The 17,865-nt window shown below is 46.7% G+C and overlaps 1 protein-coding gene across 1 annotated transcript in view; it reads left to right on the forward strand.

The window, feature by feature from the left end:
* BCORL1 (BCL6 corepressor like 1) overlaps positions 1-17,520 on the forward strand; it is a 60,207-nt gene extending 42,687 nt beyond the window's left edge. Inside the window, exons 9-14 of the mRNA XM_080910354.1 lie at positions 308-529; positions 2,326-2,492; positions 3,612-3,757; positions 10,389-10,466; positions 11,504-11,654; positions 15,541-17,520. Of these exons, the coding sequence (XP_080766480.1) occupies positions 308-529; positions 2,326-2,492; positions 3,612-3,757; positions 10,389-10,466; positions 11,504-11,654; positions 15,541-15,823 (1,047 nt within the window). The 3' untranslated portion in view covers positions 15,824-17,520. The remainder of the gene's footprint in view (positions 1-307; positions 530-2,325; positions 2,493-3,611; positions 3,758-10,388; positions 10,467-11,503; positions 11,655-15,540) is intronic.
* The last annotated feature ends 345 nt before the right edge of the window (positions 17,521-17,865 follow it).

Genomic DNA, 17,865 nt, shown 5'->3' on the forward strand with positions numbered 1-17,865 from the left:
TCTCCTCCCAATTTTCAATCCTCCCGCCATGCCGTGGTTTATTGGGCTGGGGATCTGATATTTTTAACATCCACCCATAGAAATGCAGAAGCAGCTATTCTTATTTTGAAAATAAGCTCACATGGCTAGTGACTAGCCTACCCTCCAGTCTCCAGGCCGACAGTAGACTGGGCCACTTGGCATACTCTCAATAAAGTAAAACATGCGTGCCGGATGTAATGAGGTAGCTTTGGCAGCCAGATGGCGTAGCCATGATAAATTGGATATGTTGCCTGGCTTGACCCAGGACTTCATTTCTGTTTTCCAGAGCAAAGGTCGTTGGAGTCAGCAGAAGACACGATCTTCCAAATCTCCCACTCCGGTGAAGCCCACAGAACCATGTACACCCTCTAAGTACCGAAGTGCTGGCCCAGAAGAGGCCTCAGAGTCACCCACTGCCCGACAGATTCCCCCAGAGGCACGGAGACTTATAGTGAATAAAAATGCTGGGGAGACCCTCCTGCAGCGAGCAGCTCGTCTGGGTTATAAGGTGAGTAAGCTCTCCCTGGGCAGGCAATGACAGGATAGGCCGTAGGGAGCATATACCACTGGTTGCTCTGGGACCTGTGTCTGGATGGTCTCCCCTTACTGTGCACGTGGCTTTTGAGGCTGCCTCGTTCCTTCTGTGGGAAGGTGAGCTCTTTGAAATGTCAATTCAGGAGAAATGCACTTGAAAAATAGCATCCACTACATTCTTAGGCTAGGACGGGAATTTGGAATTTTCACTTTGTCTTAAGTTACCTAAGGTGGAGTCGTGGCTCCCCCAACCACATGAGGTGATTGATGATTACTGGCTACACTTTTATCTCCTGTAGTTTCTCCTCATTTTGGCTTTCAGGTAGAAGTGTCAAGAGCATGTTCAATAATCCCGAGCTAACCCACCTGTACTACATACTTTCTTAAACATGGGAAAGACAGCAAACAAGGCAGCCTGCCTGCCTGCCTTTCTTGTTTTGTTTCATAAGACAGGATTTCTCTTTATAACAATCCTGGCTTTCCTGAAACTCACTCTGTAGACCAGGCTGGTCTTGAACTCAGAGATCTCCCTGCCTCTGCCTCCCTAGTGCTGGAGTTAAAGGTGTGTGCCACTGTGCCTGGTAAAAAGCTGAATTCCTTGAGCACTTATTTTATCATATTAAGGCCTTTGATTATAGTAAACCTGTTGAGGTAGGTCTCATTCCAAAGAAAACCTACATTTTTTATTAGACTTTCTGTACCTAGTGTACAGACTGGTCTGTGTAGCTTTCATGGTGTCCGCATAAGCCCAGTTTACCTTTCCTGGGTATTTAGTATGGGTGTGGCTCTCCGGGAGACCTTAAGATGCATTGAAATCCAATCTCTGCAGAAACAGCAAACAGCGAACATTGGGGGCAGACTAGAACAGAGCCAGAACTTTGTCTGGGGAAAAGTGTGTATCGTATTAGTGAGACGCAACACACCCAGCCCAGGCACGGAGTGGCTATCCCTAGCCATCCTCTCATCCTGTCTTCTGAGCTTCCTGCAAGTGTTGGCAGCAGAACTAGTGGGTACCATGTTCTGGAAGCCAGTCACCCAACGGCACTTCCAATTCCCATCCCAGTTTATTCATAGCTTTGTCCCATAGTAGCAGGAATGCTTCAAGTCACTTGAGTTCTACCTCTGGTCCTGCCAGCTGAGCCCCAGGAAGGCAGCATTACCCATGGCTGAATGATAAAAGTGCATTATGGGTACAGATCTAGCTTAGTTGCTTTGCCTAACAGGCACAGAGCCCTGGTCTCAATTCCCAGCTCTGCATAAATTGGGTGGAATGATCCATACCTTTAATCTGATTGTTCGGGAGGCAGAGATAGGAAGATCTGAGATTCAAGATCATTCTTGGCTACATAGGGAGTATAAAGGGCAGCCTGGGCTACAACAAGATCCTGTCTCAAAGCAAAGGACAAAACTGAGTTGTGTTTGGTGGGGTAACTCGAATTTATGAGCCTGTCAAGATTGGAGCTCCTATTCGTATCTTGTAAAGTTCAGAAAGGTGAGCTCTGGGAGCAGGGGAGTCTCCCTGAGGACTTCATCCCAATGATCACCACCCAGATGAGTGCTCTCAGCCATAAGAAATGTCTTCCTCCTGCCAAGGGAACAACTCAGGGCTGGGACCCCAGTAATGGAGGCTGAGAACTAACTTTGTTCACAGATTTTGAATTGTGTCTTTTGTTTCCTCATATGAAGGACAGGCTGGGAACCTTGTCAGACACTTGTGGGGTGGCAAGTCTAGACTTCTCTTTGCTCACAGAGCTGTCTCCATCCCTACAGGACGTTGTTCTCTACTGCCTCCAAAAGCACAGTGAGGATGTGAATCACCGTGACAACGCGGGCTACACAGCCTTGCATGAAGCCTGTTCCCGGGGCTGGACTGATATCCTGAACATCCTATTGCAACATGGGGCTAATGTGAACTGCAGCTCACAGGATGGCACAAGGCAAGAAGGCTGCTCCTCTGCCAAGTCTCAGCCCCTTATTTTGGAGCTTTTCTAACCTGGATATTTGCAGCATGTCCAGCTGCTGGTGTGAAAAAGGACTTAACCGGGAAGCCCTTTGCCAGGATTTCTGTGGGCTGAAGGGAGCCAGCTTAGGGGCAGGAGCTGAGGAGTTAGTTACTCAGTGGCCAGTCTGTACTGGACTAAGGAAAGGCTGAGGTTGTCCAGGGTTCATCCTGTCCCTTGCCAAGTCCACTCAACCTGCCTGAACATAGTCATCCTGGACCACTTGTCTAATGTGGAATTGAGGCCTTAGGTTCTGAGCAGAAAGTGAATCTAGGAGTGACATTCCAGATAGGGTTTTTGTAATTTGGTCTCTGTACACTTAAAAAAAAATCAACTACCTGACTCTGTGAGACCGGCTTGGTATATGCAAGCACTTGCCATCAAGCCTGACAATCTTGGCTTCCACATGATGGAAGGAGAGAGCTGACTCCTGCAAGTTGTCTCCTGACTTCTGCACATATATTCATGCGTACATACACACAGTTCATAAGTAAATGCAATAGCATATTAATGCTTACACATATACAAACATAAAACCTTTCCCTGTCTCAGATGTCACACCGTCTCCTCTGTTCCACCAGAGGCTCTACTTAAGGTAGGGTCTCAGGAGAGCTGTATACCAACTATAGAAGGACCCAGATCAAAATGTACGGGCTGTGCTTGGCTGCTACCTGGTATGGGGCCTCCCTGCCTATCTCTGCCCTGGAGCAGTCACCTGGGTCCTTCCTCTTCAACAACCACCCACACCTGTTTTAACTTCCAGCAGGGACCTGCTCTCTGCTGAACTACTAGTAGATCTACCTTGTGCTCTAGATACTGTCCAAAGATGCAGGGGGACACAAAAGAGAGATAGATATGATAGATCAGAGAAAGAAAAACAGAGGTGCATGGAGACACTGAATTATAGGCCAACTCTTGCTCTAACTCTTACCCGTGTTACATTGGGGGTGACCCCGAGGTCACCATGCTCATTCTCACTCTCCCCCCCCAATATGGTAGGTAGCCTGAAAGTTCTCCACTAAGTCCTGTAGCCCTGACTCTATTTAACCTCCACAGGCCAGTTCATGATGCTGTGGTCAACGACAACCTGGAAACCATCTGGCTCTTGCTATCCTACGGAGCTGATCCCACACTGGCTACCTACTCGGGTCAGACAGCCATGAAGCTGGCCAGCAGTGATAACATGAAGCGCTTTCTCAGTGGTAAGCATTGACCACAGTTGCAGCCAGACTCCTCAGGGTTGGCTTTGGACTCCTCAATGAGGGGCTCGGGGAGGTCTTCAGTAACTGTCCTAAACAGTTCCCACAAGGGTATCCACTGTCTTCACATATTCCTTCAGGGTCTTGGAAATTTTTAGCTACTTTAAAAAGTCTCTTGCTGTGAGTGTCCACATCAGTATCGGTAAGGCCCTCACCTCCTACAGGGATTCATTTCACCGCTAGGTGTCTGGAGCAGGCCTCCTGATGGGAGACTGGCTATACTCTTAGCTGGAAGCAAGATATGTTGACCTGTGCTATAAATGGAATGTCAGTGGTAGAGAATGAATAATCCCCATTTTGCTGTAATCTTTCCTTGATTGTAATTAAAGTGGGACGTCTGGGGCCCTTCCTGATGCTTTATTCTTCCTGGCCTTTCTCCCACGGTGGCTTTGATACTTCCTGTGCATTCCAATATTCCCCTTTTCTCCATTCCTGTCTCTTCTCCACCCTCCACCTTCTAGTGAAGTATCACGTTCCGGCCCATGGCCAGGGCCACAAGCCATTGTATTGCTTTTTCTTTCTAGTATATAGCACTGTGTGTCTGCAGGTAGGCAGGTGGATCTGAGTTGGACAGCTAGGATGGGAATGGAAGAGGGGAATCGACTTTGAGCATGCTCAGTGTTAGTTCCTTCTGATCTTATCTCAGGATATTGGACCTTCAACTTTTCATGGCATCATGACTTAGTTCTTCAGATTGCCCCAGTGGTGGATGCTGCAGTTGGGAGTTATAGCTATGACCCTGTTCATAGACTTCAGTTGTGATAGAACAGTCTGTTCCCCCCTTTTACCGAAACTTTGTCCCTTTGGTTACCAGCTGCCCCTGCAAATGATGTAGCACTGGGTTCCTAGGTCAGGAGTCATGCTTGCTTAAGAAAGCTTCGCTGAGTAGCTGGTAAGGGGAGGGGGGATAAGAAAGCCTATGTTAAAAGTTTCCATGGGAGGGAAAAGAGGTGAAGATACTATCTTTATAGTGTAGAGGCTACAGGGAGGCAAAGGGATGACAGATTGCCTAGGAAGGTTTGACTTGTGCTCATCCAACCTCCAGACAGCGAACTTAACTAACCCATGACGTATAGGCCTCAGGCTTTCCTTAGCCTCGGGCTTCCTTTTTCATTTTCTTCCATGTGACTCTGGGTCACATCTGGTCATCATGAGACCTAGCCACGTAGGGATTTCTTTTCATCAATCACTTAGTGTAGGCCGGTGATGACTAGTTATCAGTCCTCTTAGCAGAGCCACTCCGAGGGTGCAATGTCTGTAGCATCCTCCCACATGCACATATAACCGTGTGCATTCTGTCTTAGATGCCGGCCGGCATGGCTCTGCGCTCTGGATTTCAGGACCATGTATGAAGTACAGCAAGTAGAGTATGCCAGTATAACAAAGCTTCTTTCTTTCTTTGCTTGGTTAATGGGAGAACAAGTCAAATAGCACCTCTGGTTACTTTATTGAGTAAGTGTAGACTCTTCCTCCCTGATTCTTCTCTAATACTCCAAAGAACTTTAAATGTTGACACTTTTGAGACATGGTCTCTCTATGTAATCCTGACTTTTCTAGGACTTGCTCTATAGACCAGACTAGCAGAGATCTGCCTGCCTCTGCTTTGTAAGTGCTGGGATTGAAGACATGGACCACTAGACCTGACTAACACTATTTTTTAATGCCTAAAAAATGAGAAATAAGAACATCTCTTTTTATTTCTGTAATCTCATCCTAATCTCCTAGGTAATCTTTTTGTTGAAAAATAGGGTCTCACTGTGCGGCTCTGATCAGCCTGGAACTTATGTAGATCAAACTCAGAGGTCTGAGGTTTTGTCTTAAATAACATCTGCTTTTCTCTGTTTCCCGAATGCTGGAATTAAAGGTGTTTGCAACCACACCCAGCTATAAAAAGATTTTTAAAATGTGTGTGTGTGCATGCCTGAATGCCACAGCCTGCATGTGGGGGTCAGTGAGCAGCTTTGAAGAGATCAAACTTTAGCCTTCAGGCTTGTGCACTTTTACCCACTGAGACATCTCACTGACACATAACTGGCCTTTTGATAATTAAAATGCTTGTTGGTGTTGCAAAATCCAGAGACTTTTCTAAACTCTAGTACTGTGTGTGTGTGTGTGTGTGTGTGTGTGTGTGTGTGTGTGTAAATTACAATGAGATAACTGTGTGTGGTGGTGCACAACTGAACTCTAGCACTGGCTAAGACTCTAACAGGATGCTAAGGTGGGAAGATGGTTGAATAGTGAGTTCCAGGCCAGGCTGTCCTCCTTAAGTGAACACCATGTTTTTAACAAAAGGAAATGAAATGCATCTAATCTAACAGTTAAACTGACCAATTCTGTGACATTAAGTCCATTCGTGATGGTGATAATAGCCATCATTGGGGGCTTTAATGCCTCAAAACTGAGCATCACCTCTCTTCCCTTTCATCCCTAGATGCTACCTCACTGGTTCCCCAGGAGCCATAGGTAGAATGTTCATGACGTGGGAGGGTAGGGAAGTAGGTAGGGAAGTATTCTTCTGATGCTAGACCATATATCCAGGTACATATGCCTGGGGGACTCTGGACTCTTATTTATTTGTTTGTGATTTTGGAGGTGGAGGTTGTTTCTGTTGGTTGTTGTTGCTTTAAATTTCAGCTCACCTGTCTGGCTGAGACATCTAAAAGTATTCTGTATCCTGTTCATCTTCAGACACTTGCTTAGCCAGGTGCTCCAGAGATGAATTGTGTGATTCTTCCCTAGCAGAAGTCTCCCATCGGAAAATGAGGCAAATCTATGTAGGGTGCTAAGGGCTCCACTCTCTGTAAGCATCAGACTTGTGCTTCATGAATAGCTTTTCCTACTCTGTGCAAGACTCCTGTTCTGGCATGTTTGCCTAGGACTAAACTCTTTGACGTCCCCAGTGGAGCATCTTGTTCAGTGTTCCTGTAGCAAGTTGAGTAAAGCAGAGGATGATTGACCTGAGTTATAAATGTGGACTCCCTTAAGTTGGTTTACTCCCGTCAAGGCCCATTTCTCATGGAGGGAAGTGTGATTTATTCTTCTGCCTATCCATTTATTGCTTCCCTCATGGACCATATTACTAATTTACCTTTGACCCTTTGAGGAAAAAAAAAGAACAACATCCAATCTTGCTGAGAGGGAAAATAGTCCTTTCTCCTCTGTGGGGAAGAGCACAGGAACTGAGGCATTAGAGGGGGTATAGGGATTTCTTTTCCTTTCACTGATGAGAGACTTAGCCAGAGACCTCTATGATATGAAGCCATGTTGAAGACAGCTCATCTTCTTTTCTCCTTTCATGTCCCTCATCTGGTGACTTAGCTGGTTGGGTGGAGTATGATGGGATGTGGGGATCTAGAGAAACTCTACTGGCTCCCACTTTGTATGTGGGAACAAGGTTCTCTATTGAGAAAATTCATTGGTAAAATTAATGATCACAAAGTGATCAGTTCAGTGGCTTTTAGTTCATTTACAACGTTCCAACCACTGCTGTCTAGTTCTGAGACATTATCATCCTGCATAGAACTTTGTACAAGCTAAATATAAATGGAGCCCTACAACCTGGGGCGTCTGAGTCTATAATCATGTAATATAAGGTTTTCATGGTCCATCTATATATTAGCATATTTCAGCACTATATTTCTTTTTTAAAGTCTATCATTCTCTTCCTCTCCTTCTTTCCCTTCATCCATCTCTCTCTCTCTCTCTCTCTCTCTCTCTCTGTGAGTGTGTGTGTGTGAGTGTGTGATTTTTATCTGCTGGGTTTATGCATAGCATTTGCGTTGTGTCCATCTTGTAGCTTTGACCAATTTGTACGAATCCTTGTTTTGTCAGTCCTGTTACACTTGTCTGTAGGGGGGGAATGTTTAGGCTCGGGGTACTTTTTCTCCCATGAAGGATAAAATCTTGGAAATTTGCTGGGAGTGGAGAAAGAATCCAAGAAAATCAAGGTCACTCATTTTGACGGTAGTCATCTCTGAGGTGTGTGCATTAAGAATGCTACACCATCAAGTGACCCCTCCCACATGTTTGTCACTCACGGGCCTGTTCCAACTTTAGCATCTTTGCTCATGCCAGTTAACTTTGGGCTATCTCAGAAAGGCAAGCTCACCTGTCCATGGCAGAGCTCTGCAGGCGGTGGAGAGAATTAGAGGAATGTCTGGTGGGCACCGAAGGCAAGTCCTAGTGAGGAGCCAGTGATGTGATGAAGTTGGCCTGCTCTCGTGGAATCCTTGTGTGACTGCGGGTAGGGGGACAGGGGCAGCACAGGGGGACAGGGGCAGCAGAGTGCATGTTTTGGCATGCTGTTTAAAGCAAGCACTTTGCTGTCTCACTTTGTAGTGATTCTCTCCTTTCCCCCTCTTCTTCCTCTTCCTGAGTATGTTTAGTAAGCTCTTCTTAGGGACCAGGCGTTGGAGCTCTGGCATAGGAGAAGAGTAGTTAACAAAATAGACCCGGTTCCATCGGTTCTTAGAAAAAAGGGCCTCCTTCCTTTATTTCCCATGATACAAAGCACAGGACTGGACAGACACCTACCCAACAGCTCTGCTTCTAGAAGAAAGTCCTTGTGATTTAGGCAGTCCACTGAACAGAAGAGTGTGGAGGCTGTCAGCAGGGCCTTATGTTTTCTGTGGTGCGTACAGAGGTCTAACCTATACAACTTAAGGTAGCTCACTCCGCTGTCATTTTGAAAGTGGTACCCTAGTGCCTTCCAAGTTGGAGTAGCAGCTCTTCATGTGTTAGAAGGGGACTCTGAAGGGAGTGGCTTTGGAAGCCACACTGACAGTTCCTGCTGCTGGATTGGCCCAGAGGGGAGGCATTGGGTGGCAGTGGTACTGTCAGTGGCGGAAGCTGCAGTCCTTGGAGAAATAACTCCCAGTATAAATCTGGGACTGGCTTTGTAGGTGGCCACCCTCATCTCCTGGTGTTCTTTGGATTCTCTTCTTTCCTGTTGCCTAGGTGCTACTTGAGAGCTGGTAACAATCCTCCTAGCTCAGTCAGTTACTAATTGTACCATTTGGCACCCTGGCAACTTCCTCTCCTGGCACTTACAGGCAGCACAGGTAATGTCAGGAAAGCCTGCTTTGTGTCTGGGTGGGAATCAGAGGTGAACCTGTTCACTGACTGAGGCTAGGAAACTGGGAGCCAAGGGCCACCTGAGGTCCGTCTTCAGAGCTAGGAAACAAATGGGAGGTTGCAAACGACTCTAATCATGGTAGTAGATACATAGAAGAAGTCAGCTACTTGAGACAGCTGCGTGATGGAGTGGCGCGTCCCAGTACCGTACTACAGTCACCACTATCTGCGTTCAGAACTTTATCATTGCCGAGGGAAACCCCAGCTCTATTCTTAGTCACTGCCCTCCCCCACCCCCAATACTGGCATCCTCAGTCTGCTTTCTGTCTTACTGGCCTGGCCCAGTCTAGTAATCTCATTAAGAAGGAATTATGTATGTGGTCTTTGTAACCGATTCTTACACTTTAGCATTATGTGTTCCAGTTCATGCATGTGACATATTGTTACTCTTTTCTTTTTTAATTAATTTATGTATTAGCTTTTTTACATCACAATATCAGGCTCCTCTTCTCCAAGTACCCCGTACTCTTTTCTTTATATAGTGTTTTGTATCTGGATTCTTTGAGTTAGCATCTATGTTGTTCCTTTTTATGGTTTAGTAATATTCTTCTGTGTGGACATTACATCGTTTTGTCTCTGTTCATCCCTTGATGGTCATTTAGGCTGTTTCTGGCTCTTGACCATTGTGAATAGAGCTGTGTTAATTCATGTGCACACTGGGCACTGTTACCTGCCGAGCCATTTTCTAGCACCACCACTTCTTTGGGTCGAAGCAAAAGGGTTTATGGTTTTTGGTTTTGTTTTCTTTTGTTGAGATAGGGTTTCTTCTAGTGGCCCAGGCTGACCTCAAACTCAGTTCTCTTCCCGAAGCCTTCCGAGTAGTAGGGAGTGTGTGTGTGTGTGTGTGTGTGTGTGTGTGTGTGTGTGATTTCTGTATTTTTGAGTTGTAAATAAGTGTAGATTCTTGCACATGCTAAGCATACATTCTACCACTGAGCTGCCCCATCACTCCTTACGTTACTTTAAAGAAGCTGGATCATGGCTGGACACAGTACTCTTGTGATAGGCATGGGATTCTGTGCCCTTTGAAGCTGAGATCCCCAAGCAACACGCCTTCAGGCTGATGTGTAAGAGAGAAGAGGCCCAGTGGGGACTGGGGACTGTACATGTCACAGCTTTCTCTAGCCAACTGTTGACACACAGGAATGCAGAGGCAATGGTGCCAGATCCTCAAAAGTTTTATCTTTTTTACTTAAAATGTTGGAAATCTAATTTTTAATTTACATCCCCCTGTTTAAAAATACTAATCCTAGAGGGAATTTGATTAAAAACTAGGCCATACATCAGTGGGCTACTTGGGGCTTCTGCTTGCTTGCCCTCTATTGTCTCTTTCCTGTCACCCCTGGTTCCTCTTGTAGCCCTCTCCACTTCCCCTCCCCCAACCCCATATAGCTAACCCTCCAGATCTCCTCTGTGGGTCACACTTCTCTTCTCTCATCAGATCACCTCTCCGATCTTCAGGGCAGGGCAGAGGGTGATCCTCGTGCATCCTGGGATTTTTACAGCAGTTCTGTGTTGGGTAAGTTTCAAGTGGGAAGAAGCTTGGGGAGGTAGCGGGGCTGGGTATGTCTCAGTATGACTCAGAGGTAGGAGCTCCACCGGCATCGAGGCAGCCTTTCCCACCTGGTAGTAGCTTTACAGGCTCTTTCAGCCCTTCCCCCTCAGACTCAAGAGTCACTAGTCTAAAGCCTGAGATGCCACAAGGATTTGCATAATGTCATCCTCTACTGCCTTGTCCCTCTCCCCACCCTGGGTGCTTTGTAAATCCTCATGTTACCTCTTTTGGTACTGCTCAAACTTTAGAAGGTGTCACCCCTTAGCCAGCAGCTTTAATTGTCTGCCACTCTGTCCCTGTGATGTCCCCCATTCATTTATTTTATTTTCTTCTCTGGGTTTGATTTTCTTGATTGTTGCCCTGTTTTTTGAGACAGTGTGTGACTCTAACTCTGGCTGGCCTGAAACTCCCAGAGCTCCTTCTTCCTCTGCCTCCCAAGAGCATGGATTAAAGGTGGGGGTCAACAACACCCTGGGCTCGGCTCTTACTTTTTGAGATTACCTTGGACCCGATCCCTCAACCCTCTGGCCCAAGCATTGTGCAGCAGGAAGATCGGCACACCCATATCTGTGACCATTCAGCATCTGTCTAGTGAGCTGGGGCTGAAGAGGAAGAGCAGAAGGTTGGGCTGAAATACAGTGGGCCACACCCAAATTGCTTGGAGAAGGGAGGCTTCTGAGTCCTTAGACCTCAGGATCAGGCAGTTAGGTGGCTTGGGGAACCTATAGCCAGAGGACAGGTGTGCTAGCCCTTAACAGCTGCTAGTATCTCTGTCTTTATCTGAGCTGCCATCCTCCAATGGACTTCAGACCACCACATATTTCCTTCCAAGACTAGAACCTTCCTGTGCCCTCTTGAGGAGGCAAACCCATAGTCAATGCAGCCAGAGACCTGTGGCCTTGTATTTATTTCCTAAGCAGTCCCTTCATATCCCTTCATGGAGCCTTTTGTTTCCTTCAGTTTTGTGCTTGTAGCTGATTCCCTGTGTTCTCATCTTACAGAGAAAAAAGACGGGTTTGCCTGTGACCTCCTCCATAATCCTCCCGGGAGTGCCGAGCAAGGAGATGATTCAGAACAGGATGACTTCATGTTCGAACTCTCAGACAAGCCTCTTCTCCCTTGTTACAACCTCCAAGTGTCAGTGTCCCGTGGGTAAGTGTCTGGGAAGTCTACAGGGACTGTGTGACAGTGTCCTGGCAACCTGTGGCCTGCCTAGGGAAGGAGGAGCGCTTCAGACAGAAGCAAAGGCTAAGTGAAGGATGAGTGTTGGAGCAGAGGAAAGACACCCTCTCCTCCAGTCCAGATGGAGTGGAATTTACATCCAAACTCAGGCTCCAGAGAGAGAGAGAGAGAGAGAGAGAGAGAGAGAGAGAGAGAGAGAGAGAGAGAGAGAGAGAGAATGAATCTGGGAAATATTTGGGATGATGAACTATTAGAATCTCTGGAACATTTTTGTGGTTTCTGGGGACAGTTACACAGAGTATTTGTAATTGAAATTCTTGCAAAAGCCAAGACATATGGTTGGCATAGCTTTGGATCCACTAGGATTCTTAAGCAACCCACAGCACAGGCTCTCATAGCCTTAAAATCAGTATCTGATTAAATAAAAAAAGATCAGCTCTGCCGGCTCAGATGACTACCTACTACGTGGGGACACCCTTTCTTTGGAGACTAGCGTATACCTGACTCCTGGTATGAGGTTGAGCCTCACTGACTTTTGCTGAGGGGAGTTTGTCACCCGTCAGGACCATGGCTTGTGATTGCTTTTCCAGTGCAGCATATGGAAGGGTTAGGTGGATGAATAAAAGTGCTGGGTCAGGATACTGAAGAGGTGGCTCAGCGATTTAGAGCGCACGGAAAGAGCCCAGGTTTGATTCCCAGCACCCACGTGGCAGCTCAGAACCATATATAACTGCAGTTCCAAGGGATCTGATGCCCTCTTCTGGTCTCCATAGTTGCCAGTCACATGTGCGGTGTATACACATGCGTGCAGGAAAACCCTGCTCTAAGATATGTATATATATATATATATTTAAATGCAGGATCAGCTAGATATAATTTTTTAATGTAGGATCAGTCACCTCTTTGTTCTTAGTCTCCTTGTCTCCTTGTTCTGGGCAGAAGCTGATCCCAGAGGGTGAGGCTGGGCCTCTGGGATATAGTATTGCACAGTTAATTAATTCCTCCAAAGTAGCCAGCACCTCTTCCTCTGAAACAGGATCCTGGGTCACAGGCAATAAAAGGACCAGAGTAGTTTTCTCTAGGTACAGACAGAACATGGGCAACCAAGGGCCACCTGATTCCCATTAAGCCAGGCACGTGTACCTCTGGACCATGTATGTGCCAGCTGACTGCAGAGGCCAGATGAGGGCATTGGATTCACAGGAACTAGAGTTGCAGACAGTTGTGAGCTGAGCCACCACCTGAGTGCTGGGAATTGAACTCCTGGAAGAGCAAGCAGTGTTCTTAACCACAGAGCCATCTCTCCAGCCCCTTTATCCTCATTCTTTGAAAGAGGCGGCCCAAGTATATGGTATTGATTGTCATGGTGTCTTAGTTTAGAACACTTCATCCCCTAATTTTATATGATGGACTTTGCCATGGAAGAAATGCTGAATTTTAGAGAAAAGGATTGAGTCTAAATAGATGAGGGTGTTTTGTTTCATTGATACAGGATCTATATGTAGCCCTGGCTAGCATATAATTCACTAGGTAGACCAGACTGGCCTCAATCCACCTGCCTCTGCCTTCCAAGTCTGTAATTAAAGACTTGAGCCACCATGCCCAACTAGACAGGTGTTTTAGATACCATATGGAATGACTGATTTCATAAACATGTCTTATGCCCTGGATCAAATCTGAGGCATGGTACAGATAACTCTGGCCTTCAAAAAAGCCCAGCTGAATGTTGTAGACAAGTAAGTATGCAATGAACTTTAATAAAAGACCAAATGTTCTAAGCAGGTTTATTACTATAAAAAGAATGTCAAGTGAAAAATAAGAAGTTCAGTCTATCTTGAGCCCCGTTCCTCTGTACCAGAGAAGAGCAGAGTTTATGCTGATTTTGTAGCCTCTCGGAAATGGTCTGTTAGAGGTACCATAATCGGACTGAGTGTCATGGTAATGAACACGCAGTTACTTTGAGGTTTTATAGATTCAAAATGCCATCTGAGCCGGACTAGAAGAAGGAGAGGCATAGGGAAGGCATGTGCAAAGGCATTACAGCAAACTCAAGTAGTTCAAAAGCAAAAGCCAGATGTTGTGGCACAGCATTTGGAGACAGAGGCAGGTGGATCTCTCTGTGTTTGAGGCCAGCCTGGTCTACAGAGTAAATCACCAGCTAGCTAAGGTTATATAATGAGATCCTCTGTCTCAAAAAAAGAGGGGCCTGAAGAGATGGCTCAGAGGTTAAGAGCACTGGTCTCTAGGATCTGTGTTCAGTTCCTGGCACATATTATGATTGTCCATAATTGTCTGTAACTCCAGTTACAGGAGATTCAACATTGTTTTCTATAGGCACCAGGTGTATACAGGAAGCATACAGGTACATCAGGCAAAGTATACATATACAATTTTAGAAAAGAAGTGTTTCTGGTAGGACAGGGGGATGCAGTGTGAGTGAGCGGATGTAGGGAAACTGGAGATTGAGTTGAAGAAATTGAACTAGGGTCAACTTTTGGATGTCTGGCTTAATATTACACTAAAGCATTAGAACTTGCTGTGTGACCTCAAACTTACTCTGTAGATCAGACTGGACTCAGGTTCACAGGAATCTTTCTGCCTCTGCTTCCAAAGGACTGGGATTGAAGGCAAGCGCCTCCATGCCTGGGTATTTTATTTTTAATTATGCATAGAAGATGTGTGAGTTTGCATGTGTGTTTATAGACTTGAGTGTGGGTACCCAAGGAGACTAGAGGGGTCTGATCTCCTGGAGATCAGTTATGAAGCTGCTGCTGTGGGTGCTGACAACTGAGTCTGAGCACTCTAGAAAATCAGTACATTAGTATGCTCCTAATCTTTCAGCATGTTGGTCTGTTTGCTGGAAGTATGAGAGAGTCATTAAAAGCTGTTCAGTGAAGGAGGGGATGGAGGAACATGTTTTCTTTTAAGAAAAGAGGACCCAAGGGACTGAGAAACCTATACCTGTGTTGCTTGTTATGTCTTGGTTTCTGTTCAGCACTTTAAAAAAAAGTCCCATGTATTAAAAGCCTGTATTAAAATAGCTTTACTAGGCCAGTCCCCATTAAGAAAAAGGATTCAACAGAGACAGATCAAGTGTAAGGCTGGCGTATTGTAGCCCAGACAGTGAAGGCTGCAAATGAGACAGTGGAGTGGCTAGGAGGAAGAACTGGGAAGTGGGATGAGGGGAAAATGCAGCATTTCTTCCTGCTCTTAGTGGAAGTGCTTGGCTGGTAAAGCCTCTGAAACACCCCTCCCAGCTGTCCCCAGGCTGCCGCCCAGCCTCAGATGTGATCCACAAGGGCAGACTGGCTGTAATGTGAGCCCTGGGCCTGCAGAAACATTGGTGCTGCCGCTGCGGGAGGAAAAAAAAAGTTGTCTAATACATTCCAGAGCCAAAGAGAAATGCCTTTTGGATTCCCCACAGTTTAGGCCGTTCTCCACAGCTCTACCTCCACCAGGGAAGATCTAGAGCAGGAGTGAGATCAGGAAAGGGAGGCCAGGCAGGGTTGCCTGGAGTGGGGGTCAGGAAGAAGATGCCAGGTAGTAGATGCCAGGCCATGAGGTAGCTGGCTAAGCCTAGTTGGCCCCTGGCTTGCCCCCTATGGAAGAGCCAGCCTGTGGGGTGAGCACTCAGGGATGATCAGCTAGAAGCTGGGGCAGGTACCATGCTACCATAGTGCTGTCCCTCCAGAAGTTTGTGGTTTCCTGAGAGGTAGCATTAAATCTCAATCGGAAGTGCGGGTGTGGAGGTGGACTGTGGGGGTCACTTGGTCTCCTAGCTTTCTGTAGTGCTTCTGGGGGGGGGGGCACTCTTCCTCCTGAGCCTGCTTCCCTAACTCTATCTTTGCCTTTCCAGACCCTGCAACTGGTTCCTCTTCAGCGATGTCCTGAAGAGGCTGAAGCTCTCCTCAAGAATCTTTCAGGCCCGCTTCCCACACCTTGAAATCACCACCCTGCCTAAGGCTGAGTTCTACCGGCAGGTGGCCTCAAGTCAGCTGCTGACCCCTGCTGAGAGGCCTGGGAGCTTGGAGGACAGGTCTCCCCCAGGCTCTTCTGAGACTGTGGAGCTGGTGCAGTATGAGCCAGAGCTGCTGCGGCTCCTAGGGTCTGAGGTGGAATATCAGTCTTGGAGCAGTTGACAGAAACAGCCCCTCCTCCCCATTCTTCTTTCTCCTTCGAGTTCACCTTTCCCCCACCGCTCATGTCTCCCCCCACCGAGCACCAGACTGATGAATGAGGCAATAATATGGACCAACAAGAAGCCGCCTTATCAATGCCGGCATTAGTGACTGGATTTCTTTCTCTTTTTTTTTTGGGGGGGGGGTACAGTTAGTTCTCATCTCCCTGTTGTTGTTGTGGTTGGTGATGGGGTGGACAGTGGAACTCCACTTCTGAAGACAAGAGGTCTGGAGATGGTGGGAGGTGGCACTTGGATTGGCTTCTCTGCTTATGACCAAGACCAAACATGGGCCTGGGTGGCTGTGGCCTGTCCTAAGGAGAAATGAGAAAAACCTAAATCTCTTGAGTGCCCCCTTTTTGTCTCCCTGTGCTCTTCTGTCTTCCATAGTATTTATTTTATTAGTATTTAATTTGTATTGTTTCATTGGTTTCTGAGAAGTCTGTATCACTGTGACGATTTGAGACAACTTGTATCGAGGGACTTTCTTTACCTCCTTTCCCTTTTCTTTCTGCATAAGCTTTGGGGATGCTCCCTCTCTCTGAGAAAGTGATCCCCAAGTTGTCTTTCTCCATTTGGAGAGGGAGCAGGGTGAGGAAAGATAGGGGGACATCATCATATGACTAAACAACCTGGCTGCTGCTGGCCCAGAGCTGGGGGGCTGGGGGCAAATCCCTGGCCTTTGGTGCTCCCCCACCCCCTCCCCCCACTCCTGCCCTTTGTAGCAGCTCTTCCATCTTGAGCCGGGTGTTTACTAGGGAGCAGGGTTCCTGAGTTACTCAAATAAAGGCAGGTTGAGAGGCCTGAGGCAGGGTGTTCCCCTCACACTGCTCCGCTCAGTGCACAGTATGAATTTACTCTGACATCTTTTGCCCTGGACCCTTCCCCTACTTGCCTCACCCTACCTACCCTGGGATCTCCATCTTGAGATACTGAGCCTTTCACCTCCCAGCCTTTGCCCTGCCATCCCTCCCACGGCTTATAGCACCTTCTACCCCTCTCTCCTCCACCTGCCCCTGATTCTCCTTTGGAATCTGTAAAGGGCCCTGGGACTAACTAGGCGAAGGCAGTCTCTAGCCTGGCTCCACAGCAGCTGGGGGTGGTGGTGGGGAGGACTGAGTGGGTGTCTCCTAGGCCTTCAGACATCCAGTTAGGTCTGTTACCGAGGGAGGGAGGAGGAGCTTGGGTTGTTTCCCTGGCCCCGCCCCTCCATGGCATTGTCTTCCCTGCTCTTATTTTTCTACCAATTGCTATTTTTCAGAACAATCCTTGTAGAGAGTGTGTACCATCCAAAGGCAGGAGGGCCTTGCTGTGGTTGGCTCTGGATGGAGATGGTACAGTTTTATTGTACAGGTGCTAAACAACAACAAAAGAAGAAAATGGAAAAAAAAGACAAAAAAAAATAAGGAAACAAAAAGCCAGTTTGGGGATGGGACAATATGTTCTCTGGAGGCTCCTGACCCATTTAGGAGCATTGTTTCTTTCAACTGTGTGTGTGTTTTTTGTTCCCAGGGGAATTTCTGAACCCCCTTCTGTAGGACAGCCCCATCATCCTACCCAAATGGTTTTGAACAATTGTTTTCCCTTTTTAACAGCAACAAAATTATATATAGAGATATACATATATATATGAAGTTGAGGGGGTTTGGATTTCAGTTTTGTTTTATTGGAAACTATGATACTGTGTGGTTTGTTTTCTGATTTTTTTTTTTTTTTTTTTTGCTTTTTTTGTTTTTGTTTTTTTCTTTTCTGTTTTACATTTTGGTGTGTATTCTGGCTGCCCTTTATGTTTCGTTTTAAGCAACTGGCTGTGGAGTCAAAAACACTTGCATACTGAAAAACCTGTGTCAGGGCCTTTGTCTCCTGTCTTCACTTTCCCCATTTGTGGATTTGGGGGAGTTAAGTGGTCCCTAGATATAGATTGGGGGAAAGCAAGTCAAATTAGAGCTTTGGTCGTTAGGTCAGGATGGAATTCTGGAAAGGAACATGGAAAGGGCCCTTTGC

Source organism: Micromys minutus, assembly GCF_963924665.1.
Source record: "Micromys minutus genome assembly, chromosome: X".
NCBI lineage: Eukaryota > Metazoa > Chordata > Mammalia > Rodentia > Muridae > Micromys > Micromys minutus.